The following is a 17,716-nucleotide window of genomic DNA, read 5'->3' as shown; positions in this document are numbered from 1 at the left end:
AGAGTGCAGTCTGCCCTGCAAGAAGGGGACCCAGGGCAGGTGGGGAACCTGTACCCATGGGGGACCTTGGTGATGGAAAGCTGGCAGTGATGGCATAGCTGATGGCCAGGGTTTGAACCTTGCCCAACAGACTTTCCTGGTTCCCTCCTGGGCCCTGCTACTCATCCAGGGAGCTGTGTCTGCCTCTGGGAAGGGAGCAGGGCTCTGAGAGACAGAGGAGCCTGGGTGTAGCTCCACAGGGTGGAAGGCTTCAAAGCTCAGCTGTGGAAGTCTTTGCATTTCTCTTGTGCAAGCAGTGGGACTTCAGCACGTCCTGAGTGCAGCCCTCGGGCTGCTGGGAGTAAGGTGTAAATGTCCCTCCCTCACCTCTCCTGGGCAGGATGTTCTGGACTGGAAGACCTCCCGGACCTTCTTCTACTGGAGGCTGCGGCGCCTGCTCCTGGAGGATGTGGTGAAGAGGAAGATCCACACTGCCAACCCTGACCTGACCGACGGCCAGATCCAGGCCATGCTGCGCCGCTGGTTCGTCGAGGTGGAGGGCACAGTGAAGGTAAATGGAGACCTTGGCCTGCTCCTGGGCTCCAGCTCAGTTTGAGCTCTGGGCTTTAGTTGTGGCATCCACAGAGAGCTTTTAGATGGGGAAAGCATACCTCTGGGCAGTGTTCCAGGCCCTGGGCTGGTGTATTTGGACACTTGTTTGTACCCAGAAAACCAAAATGGGTATTCTGCAGGCAGGCAGCACTGCTGACAGGAAAACCTGGGCACCTGGGAAGGACAAAGGGCAAAGCAGGGCAGTGCTGGGAAGGAGGCTGCCCAGAGCTCCATCCCAGGGGCACTGAGGAGGGTGTGGAGATTCCTTGCAGCTCTGCGGATGCACATCCAGCCTTCCTCACCCTCCTGTCCTGCCTTCAGAGCAGACCATGGCCTCTTTCTCCATCTCTCACCATTGGCACCTCTCAGCCATCCTCCGGACTACTTCACTTGGACAGCCTAAGGACCTGCTGTCAGAGGCAGGGCCCTGGATCAGCTGTAGGATCTGACTTGGGGTGGAGGGGTCACCCCAGCACCATCCCCAGGCCCCATCTGATGGTGTGCTGAGGATTTCTTTTCCAATTGTGCTCCAGCTGGGAATGTGCCAATCTCTGAGGAGCTATCTCCAGAGCTGCTCCTAGCTTGTTTTTTGTCACAGTCCTCCACTTAGAGGGCCTGAGGTTTATTTTATGTGAATGATTTGATTTTTTCCTATTCTATTTTTAAAGTCCCAAACACTCAGGGGGTGCAGGGCAGGGGGCGCAGCGTTCTCTGGAGGGCAGCAGCTTTGCAAGGTGCTGTCTGAGCCCCTTTAAAAGCAGGCAGCTCGTTAGCTAATACATTACACCAATCAAGGGGAGTTATCTTAAGCCACAATTAATCTGCTCCCTGGCATATGTTGATAGGAAAGCATCATGCTGTTTCTTAATTAAAAGCAAACGGATTAAAATGATTAATAAGAGTATTAAATATTCTCCTAAACAGAAAGCTTTGGGCTTCTTGGCTAAATCCAGGCTGCTGCAGGTCTGCAGCCACAGGGCAGCTTCTTGGGCTCCTTCTTCTTCCTGGAAAGCTTCCCAAGTGCCCCACTTTGTACCCAGGGAGCACCTCCTGGCATGGCTAGGGGCAGAGGCAAGGAGCCAGAACCTAAGGAGGTTAAAATAAGAATGAAATAAGCAAAAGCTGGAGGCTGAGGTGGGGTCACTGACACTCAGCTGCAGGATGAAAACAAACTCCTGGGGTCCTGTGCAAGGCTGCCAGGTAGGACCAGCACTGCTGGGCTGCACTTTGGGCTTCTCAGCTGTAGTGCACCAACACCTTCATGGAGTTAGAGTGGGTTAGGTTGGAAGAGACTTTCAGAGATCAGTGAATCCAACCCAGCGCTAAACCATGGCCCTCAGCACCACATCTCCACAGTTTTGAAACCCCTGCAGGGATGGGGACTCCACCACTGCTCTGGGCAGCCTGTGTGAGGCCTTGGCAACCCTTTTGGAGAAGAAATTGTTCCTCATGTCCCACCTAAACCTCCTCTGGGGCAACTTGAGGCCATTTCCTCTCATCCTGTCACTTGCTCCCTGGGAGAAGAGACCAACCCCACCTGGCTCCAGCCTCCATTCAGGGAGCTATAGAGAGCAATGACGTCTCCCCTCAGCCTCCTCTTTTCCCACCTGAACAACCCCACCTCCCTCAGGTGCTCCTCACCAGCCCTGTTCCCCAGACCCTTCTCTGGACCTGCTTCAGCACAGAAGTCTTCTGCTGGCCTCACTGCTACTGCTCTGAGGGCTTCCAGGGACTTTGCTGCTCCCCACACCACAGCTTCACCTTTGGGTGCAATCCTCCTCCACCCTGTGCTCCTGCTCCCTGGGCAGTCCTTGCAGCCACCCTGCTCCCAGGCAGGTCCCAGGGGTGACCTTTAAAGGAACAGGCTGCCCAGGAAGTCCCCATCCCTGGAGGTGTCCATGGTTTAGTGGCCATGGTGGGGTTGGGTTGATGGTTGGAGTGGATATCTTGGAGGGTTTTCTCCACCCACCCGGCTCCATGGCAGGCAGTGAGGCTGTGGGCGCGGGGGGGGGGGGGGGGGGGGGGGGGGGGGGTGGAGCAGTGGCAGCTCAGCTGCCCCATGGCACTGAGCTCATTGCATTCTGCCTTGGACCTGGGTAGAGCTATCAGAGGAGGCTGGGGCAGCTCTGGCTGAGGGGCTCTGTGTTTAATTACCCAAATAAAATGACATAAATATGAATGAGAGCTAATGTGGGGCCTGCTCCTACAGAAGCCATTACCAGAACCAGTCTGGAATGATCTGTAAAGGAGAGGAGCCAGGAGGCCATTAGGACACCCTCCTGGTTTGTTACAGACCCAACCACCTACCAAGTGCCAGGTGAAATGAGCTTGCAAGAGATAAAAGGGGGCAGGGGGACACCTCAGCCTCCTCTGCTGAGTACTCACCTTCTGATGGGACTCACTTATCTCTGGGCTGGAGCTGGGATCCCATGAGTGTTGGGATCAGGTGATGGGACCCACGACACCTCCCACCACCCCCACTGCCAAGGATTGGGAGTCCAGTGTTGGGGCTGGGGGAGCAGGAGGGTGCAGAGCAGTGGGACAGCAGGTGACAGATATGGTTTGCCCACAGGCCTACCTGTGGGACAGCAACAAGGACCTGGTGGAGTGGCTGGAGAAGCAGCTGACGGAGGAGGAGGGAGTGCGCTCGGTGGTGGAGGAGAACATCAAATACATCTCCAGGGACTACATCCTCAAGCAGATCCGCAGGTAGGGCCCTGCGCACAGCCTGCCCAGTGGAACAGGCACTGCCAGCAGCCAAGCCTCTCACCTGGGCCATGTGTCCTCCCCACCTGAGGAACCTGGGCTCACAGGGCTGTCTGTGGGGCAGACGCAGTGCCTGGAATCAGCTCCAAGGCAGCAGAGTGCCCTGCACTGGGCAGGTTGAAAGCTCAGCTTGTGAAGTTGCTGGACCAGCTCAAACCAGAGCAGGCTGCTCGTCATTTCCACTTCCTCCATCCATGCCACAGCAGCTGTGGCTCTGCATCCCTTGGGGGGCTGGGCTGGGCGCATCTGGCACCCTCTGAAGGTGCTGCTGGGGAGCCGTGGGCTGCCAGCCAGGGCTGCTGGCACTGACCTGTGCCCTCTCTGCAGCCTGGTGCAGGCCAACCCCGAGGTGGCCATGGATTCCATCGTGCACATGACCCAGCACATCTCCCCCACCCAGCGGGCCGAGGTGGTGCGGATCCTCTCCACCATGGACTCTCCTTCCTCCACGTAAGAGCAGCGACCTCCTGCGCCCCCCTGCCCACCACAGCGGAGGGAGAGGAGCAAGAGCCCAGAGCTGCCCTTGGTCTGCTCGGCTGTGGCCACTGTACTGACAGGGAGGCTTGGGGAAGGCTGCAGGAGGGACACTTCCCTTTTCCAAACCAGCCCAAGCAGAGGAGCTGCTGGCCAGGGCAGATAAACGCAAGGCCACAGCCCCAGGCAGCCCTGGCTCCACATTATTTATTCAGCAGCCTGAGCACAGCCATGGCCCGGCCATGAAGGGTGCTGTGGCACCCTGATCCCTTGGCATGGCAGAGCAGGGCTCCTTCCTCAACACCCCTCTGCTCCTGCTTCTCCTCAACTCCACTCTCCAGGCTGGCAGCACCGGCTTGTGCTGACAAGTGCCAATGTTCCCCCTCCCAGAGCATTGCTGCAGCTGAGAATGGGCTTTCCCCCCCAGGAGGAGAGGGTGGGAGCCCAAGATCCTCATGTCTGGCATCCTGGGGGGCAGTAGAGCCCAGCCCTGAGTCAGCCCTTCTGGCTCTGCCAGCCCTTGGTGGTTTGTTTCCAATGTCCACATTGTTAGTTCACAGCAGAGGAAAAGCAGCAGCACTTCAGCCAGGCTTCAATTCCCCACCTTGCCCTGGTGCTGGCTGGTTAGAGCTGCCTGGCATATGGCTGGCCCTGGTGTGTGGCTGGGCAAGGGGCTGTGGTTGTTGATGGGGGAGAGGGAAATAGAAGGAAAGTTATTTCTGGTAACCCCCTTGCAGTGGTTCCTCTCTGCAGGCAGTCAGGAGTTGGTGACCCCAGGGTGGGCACTGAGCCTGGCTGCCCCAGTCAGAGGGGAGGTGGCACCACAGTTTCCCCCAGGCTGACCCCAGGGCTCTCTCTCCACTGATTTTCTTTGCAAGAAGAGCAGGTCAAGGAAGCTCTGACTCTACCCAGCCAACCCCCTACCCATGGATGCTGTTACAGAGCTTGGGCTGAGTAGTGCTGGGAAGCTCACACCAATGAGTGTCTTAAAGTCATCTCCCATTTCAGTTCCTCTTTCAGGGCAGGACACAGCAGGGAGGCTCTGAGGACCCCACTGCTCACTGCTGCCAGTGCCTCACACTGCCCTGCCCCTTCCCCAGGGCAGTGCAGCCCTTCCCTGCCCACCGTGCCAGAGCCCTGCTGCAGCCGGGCTGAGCTGTGGCCAGAGGAGGGATCAGCTTGTTCTTAATAGTTAAGAGACCTAAGTTGATTTCAAAGACTTTTTGTCCCCCACTGGAGCCCCTGACCAACCCCAGAGAGGCTTTTACTGTTGCCAAGGTGGGCAGCAGCAGGACACACAGGACAGAGAATGTCTCAGGCAGGCAGGACTGCTTGAGGGGCAGGGGCACCTCATTGGGCTCATTCTCTGCTGTCACCAGGATGTCCTGCATGGTTATGTCACAGCTGCAGGTGCTGTGGGGGACTGGGTGGGAGCTGCTGCTGCCAAAGCCTCTTGCCTGCTGGGTGAGAGCAGCAGCTCTGTGCCAGCACTACAGGCACTAGCTCAGGCTCCACTTCACTGGGGGTAAAGTAGTTCCAAAACACAGCTCTGGGGTAGGAGCTGGGCTGGAGGCAAGGGCTGGCAGTGGCCCAGTGACCCTGGGAGCCCTGGGCCTGCAGAAGCGCTGTGGCAGTGTCACCATGGCACTGTCCCCAGCCCAGCTGCAGCCACAGTGCCTGCAGGTGGGTTGCGCAGTGGGGCAGGGGTGGCAAGGAGCCCCCCGGGTCCTGCTGGTGCTGAAGAATTTCACTTACCTCAGATTCTTTTAATAAAAACAAAGAATTTCATCCCTGCCCTTGGAGTGGAAATCAGTCACCCCTTGTCCTGAGCACCCCCTGGATGCTCTGCTGTTCCTCAGGGCAAGAAAAAGGAGTCTGCTGGGGCACCCCTTGAAGGAGGGCTGGTGGCAGCTAATGCCAGGAGGATGGAGCCAAGCTCCTTCGTGGTCTTAGCTGTGTCCCCACCTGCTGCTTGGGCTCACCACAGACTGCCTCTTGCCAGGGCCTGGGCCCTACCCATGGTCAGATTCTGCTGCTGCTTGAAATAAACCTTCTGAGATGTGAGCCCACAAAGGCCATCCTGGCACCTTAGCCAGCCAGAGACAAGCTGAACCCCCACAAACCAGGCAGAAACTTTGCGTTCTCCAAGGTTCATCCTGTCCCCTTTGTACCCTCAGTGGCAGAAGGAGCTGGACAGCCAACACTGAAGGGGGATCAGCTCCTTGTCCTACTACAGGCTCTGGTCTCTGCCCAGCACTCTGGGCTTAACTCCCAGCCCAAAGCTGCTATCTCAGGGAGCTGCTCGTGGGTGTCCTGTTCGTTCCCCAAGGGACTGAAACGGAAAGGAGAAGCCCAGTCCGTGCCTGGCCCTGAGGGTGCTGGGAGATCATCCATGAACCCAGGCTGCCCAGGGTGGCTGTGGATGTCCCCTCCCTGGAGGTGTCCAAGGCCAGGCTGGATGAGACCTTGAGCAGCCTGGGCTGGTCGGAAGTGTCCCTGCCCATGGCAGGGGTTGGAACTGGATGAGCTTTAAGGTCCCTTCCAACCCAACCCATTCTGTGGTTCCATGACCCTGTGAAACCTCCCCCAGCGCTGTTCCACAGCAGGGACCCAGCTGAAGGCTGTCCCTGGGGAGCTCAGCACCACACCAACACCTTTCAGCTGTTTCCCACGTTAAAGGTCAGTGACAGTGCCACATGCTGGAGGCGTTCGGCAAACCTGTGGCTATGGCACCTGGGAACACTGTAGTGGCCACGGTGGTGCTGGGTTATGGCTGGGTTGATCTTTGAGGGCTTTGCCAACCACAACAGATCTATGGTTCTCTGTTCAGCTGGCCCATGTCAGGTCTTTGCTACAGGTTTCTGCACCCAGCCTCCTGCCTCAAGCAGAACAGAATGGGGGTGGGTGAGGGACAGGCCCTGCTGAAGCCCTTTGAAACTCTCCAGCCTGAAATATCTGCACATTAAAATGCCAAGCAAAAGCAGGACCAAAGCTGTAAGCTCTCCAAAGCCTGAGATCAAAGTGCCATCCCTCCTTCAATGCAAACCTTTTGTTGCATCAACAGCCTTGGGAGGGATGAAGAGACATCAAAATAAAAACAAACTGGGGCTTTGTAGCTGCCTTGTTGTGGGTTTTTTGTTTTGTTTTAGTCTCTTCTCTCAATTTGGGCCATGAAATAGGTCAGCTCCATTACTGCTCAGCCTTCCCACAAATATTTAAAACAAATTGGATCGCACACCCAATACCCTTCACAATTACCCAGGCACAATAACTAAATTAGCAATTCAACAAAATAATTGGAAATGCGATTCCCTCCATTCCCCTGCCTCCCCCAGGGCTTTGCCCGATCTGTGGGGGGAAAAAAACTCTGCTTTACTAATTCTGCAGCTAATTAGAGGCACTTGTAAATGAAGTTGTTTGTCTGAAAGTTGAAATTCTTTGCTGCTGGGGGGACACACAGCAGGGAATTGAGGCAGCCACTATGTGTCGTCCCCCCCCGCCCCCGGCTCCGTGCACTCGCAGGTCCCCACCCCTCTGCCAGCTGCCATGCAGTGAGCTGCAGAGGGGCAGGGGTCACTTGTGGGGATGCTCATTAATGTGCCATGAATTAATAAAGAGTTAATATTATATATTGAGGGGGAAGGGGGGAGATATCTTTCTGTCAATTGTCAGCCTTAAGAAAACTTAAAATCACAAAACTGTTTTGGCTGGAAAGGGCTTCCAAGAGCATCCAGCCCAGACATCAACCCAACACCACCATGGCTACCAAACCCTGTCCCCATGTGACATGGCCACAGGTTTCTGAACACCTCCAGGGATGGGGACTCCACCACCTCCCTGGGCAGCCTATTCCTGACCACTCTTGCAGCATAGAAATTGTTCCTAAATCTCAGCACAAGCACCCTGGGTCCTCTCTGCCCTCACACAGAGCCCCTTCCCCAGCCAAGTGCCCTCCTCGGTGGGCACCGGGGGCGTTGGTGCTGTCTGCGGGGCTGTGCAGGGTGCTGAGGGCAGCAGGAGCAGTGCCCAGCGAGTTGTTACTCAGGGAGTACAGAGGCAGCACTTCTGCCGCAGCGCTTGCAAATCCAGGCCCGGGACCCTTTTCCTGCCAGGAATACAGAGCTGCCCTTACCGGCAAGGTCAGCAGATGAATCGGAGGCTGCGGAGCTGCGGCTGCGGGCCCAGGCTCCCCCTGTAGGGCCCCGGCAGGTGGGGGCAGGGCGGCAAGCCTGCTTAAACACTGATAAGTGAATTCAAAAGCTTGCTTAGCAGGGCTTTCACTCTTATCTCTTCAAACAATACCAACGAGAAGTTATCACATTTGAAGTGTTTCACATTACCCTTTTAACATTACAGCCAACAGCTCCCAGGAAAAAGAAAAGGCGGGGGGGGAGGCGGGGAACCCAACCAAAAACGCAACCGAGTGCCGAGCTGCAAAGGACACCGGAATCAAACTGAAAAGGGGTGGCACAGCTGCAGCAGGTTTCCAGCAGCCCTGAGAGCAGGCAACACAGCAGCCCCCGAATGCAGTGGGAACCATTTCACCCACACCAGCCTTGGAGCAGCCAAGTGCCTCCCCTGGCTGCCTTCCAGCGCCATGGCTGTCAAGCCATCATTTGAAAATGATGCTGGAAAACCGAAGAGCTGCTCGCAGCCAGAGAGCCATAGCAGCCAGGGAGCTCTGTGGGGGCAGCCCTCTGCACCACAGCAGCCTACTGAGAGGCTCCACATTGAGCTGAAGGCTCTGGCTCACTAATGAGCACAGAATGCTCAACACAGCTTGGCACAGGGCTCTGAAAATCAGCCCTGGGTCCTGCAGCCATGGATCCCCTGGACTTTGCTCCCCACAGCTTCCCAGACACTGACTCTGGCAGCTCGGGTGAGCTTCACAGGAGTGCTGTGAGTGCTGGGCCAGCACAAAGTGATGGCCTCCCCTGAGAGCTGCTTCACGAGCACCATGATTTGCCCACCCATGGCACTCCTGCCTCCCACCCACACCCACTGCTCACCTCTCCAAGGCCAAGGGAAGTGCCACAATTCCTCCACAGGGCAGGGACCTGCCCTCCTCTGCTGTGTCTGCCCATGCTGCTTGAGAGGACTGAGGAGCAGCAGTAGCAGGAACAGGGTAAGGAAAAGCTCTGAGGGCTTCCTGGAGCTGGCAGCTCCTGGGGAGGCACCAGGTCCACAGCTGCCCAAAGAACAAGCAGGATCCCAGCAGTGACCCCCGTCTGAACTGCTCAGAGGAGCTGGGCTTAGTGACATTATCTCACCTCCTCTTCCCTGCTTTGAAACAACCCCAATCACAGCTCAAGTCCCTGCAGCTGAGCAGGTTCTCCCTGGCTGTGGTGGCCTCTGCTCATACAACACTGAAGGTGTTGGGAGGCTCATTATTGGAAGCAGGTGACTGGAAGGGAGACTTAGATCTGTAATGATGAGGTGCAAAAGTGATTAATTACCATCAGCTGTGCAAACAGCTCCAGGGACACAGGGAGTGCAACAATGCAGCCACAGAGAAAGGCTGCACCCAGCCTAAGCTTCCCCTCACACTGCAGCTGCACAAGTGTCCAACTCAGCCCCATACTGCTCCTGCAACCTCATTATGGCCTTGGTTGTTTGCTGCTCAGAGCCACTAGTAGCACCATGCTGGTGGGGCTGACAGCCAGGGCTGCTGGTACCTCCCCTGCTCCGATGACACCTGAGAAGCAGCTGACAAAGGTTTTAAAGTAACCCACAAAGCAAGGCCAACGTGGTGCCAAGCCACAGCCACCTCACATCCACCTGCACCTACCCTTGATGCACACTGAGCACAGCAGGGTAACAAAGACCCTCCTGGGGATTTAATTCCTGGCTTCTGACCTTTGGCTATCAAAGCCCCACAAAGCCCTCAGCTGAGCCCTCTCCTCTGGCCAGCTGCTCACTGGTGCTGGAATGCCTCAGCACAGTGTGATGGTGAAGCCAGGAGGGCTCAGAGTCAAGACCAGCAGCAATGATCAGTGCTGGACTGGAAACTCACTGAGGTTTAACTGCAGAGATCCCCTCCAGGTGTTCCAATGCTGTGCTCCCCACCAACTAGCAAATGCCCCTGGCACAGACAGTGTGAGCTGGGAGCTGCAGAGCTCTTCTCTGTTTTAAGGCCATGGTAATTATGTAAATGACATTTAAATCCTCTTGGCTCAGTGAAAAATGAAGTCCCACATTCCAGCTCTGCAGCCAACTACCAGAACACCACATTTAGCCCCCAGCCCCCAGACAGAGCTCTCCTGAGGATGTCACACAAACATGGGTGACCTGATTGCAGGGCTGGGGGAGTCCCTGCTGCTCTGACCTGAGTGGCCCTCCCCTAGCAGAACACTGTACTGCAGGATCCAGGGCAGGGATTGTCAGGGAACACCACAGATGGGCTGAGTGTGGCAGGAAGCAGAGGTGCCTCTGGAGCTGGAGAGGAAGGCACTGAGCCCCCACTCCTCTTCCTGAGCTGGCGTGATTTCAAGTGACACTGTTTGATGGTCCCGCAGTGAGGCTTTGAGGAGCAAACCCTTTGTGGGGTCCCAGCTGGAGGCTGCCCAGGCAGAGAGGTGAGGAGCCAGGGTGGCACAGGGCTGGTGGGGTCAGTCCTGGTCTAGCTCTGGTTGGGTTCTTCACTCCTGACTGTTCCAAACAGCGACCGATACAGCTCCGTCCTGGGGAAGAGACAGAGGAGGGGGAAAAGTTACTTTCCAAGGTCAAAATGGAAGCAAGGAGGCTGCCACCCCTCAGAATGAAAGGGCCTAGTGCAATTGAAAATGCGTCTAATGATCTTCATTAACAAATACAGACAAAGGGGAGAACTTGAGTGAGACCCCTGACAGAAACAGGTAAGTGCTGCTGTGTGGCTGTGATCCCACAGCTCTGCACAAGTAGGCTGCCTGCAAGCCTGCCCTTTCCAGACAAGCTCTTCGAGTAAGGAAACAAGATTGGATATTTTAATAGGCTGCATGAGGCCAGGGAGCCATCAGGAGGATTCAATCAGGCAGCCTAGGAGGGGCTGTAATTTAGTTTTCATGCATTTCCTTGGACCTGATGGTACTTGAGAAACAATGGGAATGGCCCAGCAAAGGGTGCCAGCCAAAACACACAGCAGCAGCTCTGCTAACAGCAGCAAGTGCCCCTTAAAAACAGCCCTGGTGGCTTTAATCTTAGAACCAAAGTAACCTGGGAGGAGATATGGGGAAGGAGAGAGCTCTGTTACAGACAACACACTGCTGGAAACCAAAGGAAGAGCAGCATCAGAGCTCTGCTTTCCCACACGCACTTTGTAAAGCACAGCCTGGGGGTTTGTGGAGCTGGGCTGCAGAGGGTGGGGGGAGGTGGTGTACAGGATGGGATTCTCCCCTCTAGATCACCATTTACTGAAGCAATGACCAAATGCACTCACTGCCATGGGTCAGTGTCCCAATGGTTTATTTGGGACACCACCTGCTGAGAATCACAGAATGGTGAGGTTGGAAGGGACCTCTGGAGAGCATCCAGTCCAGCCCCCTGCCAGAGCAGCATCACCCAGGACAGGTCACACAGGAACACATCCAGGTGGGTTTGGAAAGGAGACTCCACAACCTCTCTGGGCAGCCTGCTCCAGGGCTCCAGCAGCCTCACACCAAAGTTCCTCCTCATGGAAGAACTGGAGAGTGTGAGCTTATCGCCAGGGACTCCGTGACCCCTCTGGCTGCTGAGTCACTTGGGCAACACAAAAGCCTGGGCTGAAGAAATCCTCTTTTGGAGGATGCTCACACCTCAGGTTTTGAGTGTGCAAAGGGGCTGAACCCACAGCCACAGGCAGGCTGTCCCTGCAGTGCTGACCCCAGCACCTCCATGGCTCCCATCCTGCTGGGCACACTGCTGGCAACCTCTGCTGAAGGAGGAGTTCAAGTCTGGCTGAGAACACAGCATGGACAGACCCCTGACAGAGTGCCAGGAGCAATGTGAGGGACCCCCACCTCCCCTAATGTCACCTGCCTTTTCTTCTCCCCTGTCCTCATCACCAGGGTGCCTTTCTTCTCCATCATCTCCCCTCAGCAGGCTCTAACCATGCAGAGAGTAAAAGAAGTCATCAATCCTCCAGGTTTAACCTTGTCTCTGTTTCAATTCACCAGGGTAAGTGTGGATTTTAATACTTTCAGCCCCCTTAAGGCTATGCATAATGAACTTGGATTTTGGTTCAAAAACATCAAATTCTTCTCCTCCATCTACAGATATTAAACATCAGACTTGAGCCACTGGGTTGAAAGCACCCCTCCTGCAAGCCTGCCACCTCCAGAGGCAGAGAGGTTGACTGCAGCACAGAGAGGGTCCTGGCCTGGGCAACAGGACCCTCAGTGAGTAATTAACAGCACTCCCAGCTCGGGTGCAGAATGTGCCAGGAGCAGGGCATGCAGGGGGCTGCCTGGCACCAACATTTAACTCACCCTTTATTGCCACCCACAAAAGCAAGTAATGAGCACTAACATTTTTATTTCTTTTAAACTGTCATTTAGGCTGCAGAGGGGATAATTACCTATTTCCACTGTAGTGAGCTTTTATCACCCTTAGTGAGGCATTTTCTAATTTAATATTTCCCCTCTATTATCATAAAACCTGTTTCTGGAAAAAAATGGCCAGGAAGCTCACAGCCACTTGCCATAAAGCATCTGTGGAGGTGCCCTGGCCTCAGTATTGAGGCATTTCTTCTGAGGACAGTGTGGGTGGCTCCATGTTCTCAGGCTCTCACATCTGCCCAGCACCAGGGCTGGGCCACAGCCACCTTCAGAGTTTGTCATGCACCAGCAGCCTGAGGCACAAGGTTTGGTGAGGGAGGTTTTATTCTGCTCTCAGAAGAAGCCTGGGTTTGGCACAGCAGGCTCTGGCTGTGCTGGTTGTGGGAAGAGCCAGGAAGGATGTCCCAAAAATCACAGAATCATTTGGGCCGCAATAGACCTTCAAGGTCACTGAGTCCAGCCATTGACTCCAGCCAGGCTGCTGCTGACCCATGGCCCTCAGCACCACACCTCTGCTTCTCTGGAACACCTCCAGGGATGGGCAGTCAGCCACTTCCCTGGGCAGCCTGGGCCAGTGCTTGAGAACCCTTTCAGGGAAGAAGTTTCTTCTAATGTCCAATATCCCTTGGTGCAACCTGAGTCCACTTCCTCTTGTCCCCACCTCACTCCAGCCTCCTTTCAGGGGGCTGTAAAGAGCCAGAAGGTCTCCCTTCAGCCTCCTCTTCTCCAGACTAAACTGGAGAAACTGGAGCAGGGGAGGTTTAGGTTGGACATCAGGAGGAAGTTCTGCACAGTGAGGGTGGTGAGACACTGGAACAGGCTGCCCAGGGAGGTGGTTGAGGCCCCATCCCTGAAGACATTCAAGATCAAACTTGCTGTGTTCCTGGGCAGCCTGCTCTAGCTGGAGGTGTCCCTGCTGAGTGCAGGGGAGGTAGACAAGATGACAAGGTGAAGCTGTGAAATGTTTCCCCCTCACACCAGCCCACAGCCATCTGCCTACTGACCAGCCACGGGCTCAAGGCATGAATGGGAGCAGAGATGCCCCTCTCCCTGACTGTAGTGCCAGCAGCATTGTGCCCTCTCTCCCTGGCTGTGGTGCCAGCAGCATCAACATTTTCATACCAGTTTTATTTTTCCCCATGAGCACAAAGCATAAAAGCTGTGCACAAGTGGCTGGAGAAGTCTCCCTCCTGCTCCATTCCCCAAAGCAGCTTTCATTTCCCCCTGAAGTTCCCAAACTGCTGTTTTCTGCATCTCTGTTTCCAGAGGGGTCTGAGCAGAGCAGCCACAGCTGCTGCCCTGTGCAGGGAGGGGACTACTCTTTGTGTACCTTAGCATCCCATACTCCTGGGATGATTTCCCTCTTTCACAGCTTGCCTGTTTTATAACAGATTGGATGCAGGAGAAGACAAATTGTCTGGGGAAGGAAGGACAACAAATCATCTTGCAGCCCTTAGCAGGTCCTCTCTCCCCTTTAAGCAGAGACATTTCCATATCAGAGCTCTGGCTGCCTGCTCAGGGATGTCAAACAGGGAGCTGGGACACGATGATTTCAGCCTGCTGGTACAAGCCAGGGTCACGTCCACCACTTCACTACTGCCAGCTCCAAGGGACACAAAACCTCCTTGTCCCACCCCCACCCCTCTGACAGTGCTGCTCAAAAGCCATCTGGGATCCTGCACCACATCTGCCTGGGCCGATTGCTGAGGCAAAGGGCAGGGGGATGAAAGGATACGGAAAGGGCAGGATGGCACCAAAGCCAGGGTGCCAACAGGTTGAGCTTCACAAGACAGCTGGTGGCTGCTTCTCATTTCCCAGCACAGCTCAGGTCTCCCTGCACTCAGCACCAAGCCTCTGACCACGCCAGCTCAGGAGTGCAGCACAGCACACAGCACCTGCACTGGGCAATCCTGCAGCTCCCTGGGGGACCTCAGAGGCTCTTGGCCATACCAGGGGCCTCTTCCAAGGGAACACTCAATTCCCCTAACACAGCAGAGCAGTGCAAGCTGAGACACTGCCCTCCATGGGACTGCCTTGGTTTCCCAAAACAAAGCCAATAAAATCAGGCCAACCTTTCTTCCTCCAGGCTGTGTCTATACTAACTTGGGAGAACTCTTCTCACACCACCAGCCAGCCAAGGTTTGTGCCAGCAGCACAGAAGCTGCAGCAGGAAGGGGCTGTGCAGGACCTGCTGTGGGGTGACTGTGCTGGATTGACAACTGCTGAGCCCAAATTCCTCCACTAATCTACTCCCATGGTGGTTTAATACCCAAAGCACAAAGTGAGCAAAGTTAGAGGCTCGTATCTCACCAACCTTTTATTTTGTATATTTAATATTAAACTCTTCTGTCACATAAGTAAATTAATCTTTTAATGCCAGGATTTCCTACCACATTCCCCCTTCTGCTCGCAGAGGCTGCCTGTGACAAAGCAGCTGAGTGAGAACACAACAGCTTTCCTGGACCCAGGGAAGATGCTCCAAATGCAGACCTCCCTGGCAGCTGGATACTCTGGGGTCTATGATTCTGTGGCCATCTTCCTCCCTCTTGTGTGGCTCCCAGCAGACACAAAGTCCTCTGTAATGCAGACCCCTTGCTGAGGTTAACCCAACCTGTCTTAAAAGCTGGGGCCTTTCCCCCACCTTCCCCCAATTTCAGCTTGAGGAGCCCTGCTGCAGCCAGGCTGCTGCCCGGGCCAGCCGTGCTGCTCTCTGGGTGTCGCTCTCTCCGCCGGCACCGTGGGGAGGGGTCACACGTGTGACACTGCCAGATCCACAGCACATTACACACCGTGTCAGGCCCAGCTAATGCAGAGCTGTAATCCTCTTTAACAGAGATCAGATCAGTGCCATGAGTTATGCTCACTCTGTAATCTGATAAGAAAGAGAGGCAGCCTCTAATAAAAGAGTAATGAGAGCCCTTAATGACGCTGCTAAAGGCAGCACAGTGAAAGCCCTGCTGCTGTTCCAGCTGATTAGATCGCTGCTGCACATCTGCACAATCTTGTTTTACCTGGCAGAAGAACCTGAGTACTCCTGGGAGATAAAGATGCCTGCACCAAACATTTGTCCTTATAGAATGCCTCTGCTCCAGAGCTGACACTGCTCTTCCTCAGCCCTGGCAGTGATCTGAGAGCACAGCTTCTGCTGAAGGGTCTGTGTTCAGTCCTGCTCCACACACACTGCAGAGATCTCAGAGCTGACAGGGATGGAACAAATCCCAGAGCCACCCCTCCCAGGAACACAGACTTGACCTTGCCCCAGCCAGGCCCTTCCCAGGCTCCTCCTGCAGACAAGGCAGCTCTGCACTTCCTGCAAACAGGACGCACTCGCTGGCCTCTGGCCCTGCAGCCCTCCAGTGGGAACCTCTAGCTGCAGCTGACTCACAGAGAAACTCATCTGCCTCACCTAGGAGCTTCCTGAGAGTGCACAGATCTCCAAACAACATGAGGCAGAATCATAGAATCACAGAATTATTTCAGTTCGAAAAGGCCTCCAAGAGCATCCAGTCCAACCAGCAACCCAGTACCACCATGGCCACTAAACCATGGCCCCGAATGCCATGGCCACATGGTTCTGGGACACCTCCACAGATGAGGACTCCACCACCTCCCTGGGCAGCCTGTTCCAATCCCTGACCACTCTTTCACTACAGAATTTCTTCCCAATATCCAGTCTGAATCTCCCCTCCTCAAGGTTCAGTCCATCTCCTCTCATCCCGGCACTACAAGCCCTTGTCAGAAGTTCCTACAAGCCTGTTCCATACCCAGCTCAGGGACCCCTTCCAGTGTCTCACAGGGCTGTGCACAGAGCCCCCTTCTTCAGGTGGATTTATTCTGGGATCATGCCTTGTAAGGGCCTGGCCAGAAAAAAACCCAAAGGGCTTGGGGCATGATCACATCACTGCAAATGGATCCCTGCATTTCCAATGTAGTAATTCACACTTGCAAACAATAAAATCCCCTTCTCCTGGCACAGAGGCAGCTCTTAGCATTACTGCTCCCCCCTCATGGGGACAGCCTTGGTCCTTTCTTTTTAATTCCCCTCTAGAATAAAGCAGCTTCTAAATTCTCATTGCCTTGCCTGCTGTGGCTGTGCTGCTACAGAGCTATTATGGCCCATGGCAGTGCAGGGGCGTTTTGAAGAGGGCTGGGAAGTGATCCCCAAGGACTGGCTGTGATTTCCAGCAGCAGATATCTTCATTTGGGGAGAGCTGCACCAAAGCACCTACAGAGGGCTAATTTCCAGACCCTAGCCACTCCAGTACTTTGAGTGTGTTTTATGTCTGTATTCAAACAGAAATGGTGCAGACTAGAGAGGAAAGGAAGCTGAGCTAAATAACAGCCAGGCTGCAGTGTGCAGAGCAGCAGTGAGCCCCAAACACAGAGGCTGCTACAAAGAGCCGACAAGAACCTGGACTTAAAGCCCAGACTGAACAGGATGAGAAGTAACAGACATTGTTTGTCCTGAATTGCAGCTGAGGGAAATTCAAGCTCAGCATTAGGCCTTAACAATGCCACAGCACAGCCTGTGGGAAGGAAGCTGCAGGAGGACAGCAAAGCCTGCAACAGGCACAGGTAGGGCACAACCATAGTATTGTAACTAAACCTCTGGTGTTTGCAGGCAGACCTCTGCTGCACAGGAAGGGAATCAGTCACAGAAGCACAGAGTGACCTGCTCAGGGTCAGCCACAAAGCCACCAGCAGCACTAAGAACAGAACCTGCCCAGGATTTGCTGGAAAGCCTGAGCTGGGGGGAATGGGGCACAGCTGCCCACATGGTCTGACCCTCAGCATATCAAGGCCAGTCTGGCCGAAGCCACACCAGCAGCTGAGTGACTGAGCTGCCATCAGCAGGCTCTCCAAAGTGCCCAATCAGCTGAAGATAAGAGACAAGTTCCTGCAGCCACTGGCATTTCTGTCCCAAGGTGAACTGCAAGCCTGGGCAGCACCTGGAGTCAGCAGCTCACCTGCCTGCCTGTTTCCAAAATAACTCCACAGAACCAGATTCTGAAACTGGAGGAGTTTGAAGGCAGGGATCAAGATGCAGGTGCTGAGATGTATGAAAATGCCTTGTTTGATGTCACAGCAACCGCAGAGTGAATGTTCAGCCAGGCTGCCTGGCCAGATGTGACCAAGACACCAGGCCACGATGCCAGTGACAAATGGGTAACTGATAAGGAGAAAGGGAGGGGGAGACAGCCTGAAGAACAGGTCAATAGCACAGTGCCATGGAGCCATTTGAGAAGCATAATTAATCTGTTACTCACCTGGCATCATCATTCATTGCACAGTGGTCAATAGGTGCCATGAAGCTCACCAGCTTGCTATGGACGTGATACCTGAGGAGCACAGGACAGAAGCAGGCAGCACATCAG

At 54.9% G+C, this 17,716-nt stretch overlaps 2 protein-coding genes across 4 annotated transcripts in view; one reads left to right on the top strand and one right to left on the bottom strand.

Moving 5' to 3' along the window:
• The window catches only part of ACACA (acetyl-CoA carboxylase alpha), a 105,438-nt gene extending 101,627 nt beyond the window's left edge, over positions 1–3,811 (top strand). For all 3 annotated transcript variants that reach the window (XM_054394135.1, XM_054394134.1, XM_054394136.1), the window contains 3 exons: positions 380–550; positions 3,164–3,300; positions 3,685–3,811. In XM_054394135.1, coding sequence (XP_054250110.1) covers positions 380–550; positions 3,164–3,300; positions 3,685–3,811 — 435 coding nt within the window. The remainder of the gene's footprint in view (positions 1–379; positions 551–3,163; positions 3,301–3,684) is intronic.
• A 6,639-nt stretch (positions 3,812–10,450) lies between these two features.
• The window catches only part of AATF (apoptosis antagonizing transcription factor), a 39,005-nt gene continuing 31,739 nt past the window's right edge, over positions 10,451–17,716 (bottom strand). Inside the window, exons 11-12 of the mRNA XM_054394516.1 lie at positions 17,609–17,680; positions 10,451–10,511 (exon numbers count right to left, since the gene is read on the bottom strand). Of these exons, the coding sequence (XP_054250491.1) occupies positions 10,451–10,511; positions 17,609–17,680 (133 nt within the window). The remainder of the gene's footprint in view (positions 10,512–17,608; positions 17,681–17,716) is intronic.

Source organism: Indicator indicator, chromosome 30 (assembly GCF_027791375.1).
Source record: "Indicator indicator isolate 239-I01 chromosome 30, UM_Iind_1.1, whole genome shotgun sequence".
Lineage (NCBI taxonomy): Eukaryota > Metazoa > Chordata > Aves > Piciformes > Indicatoridae > Indicator > Indicator indicator.
Note: the sequence above shows the minus strand (reverse complement) of the source record. Positions and strands in the feature narration are given on the sequence as shown.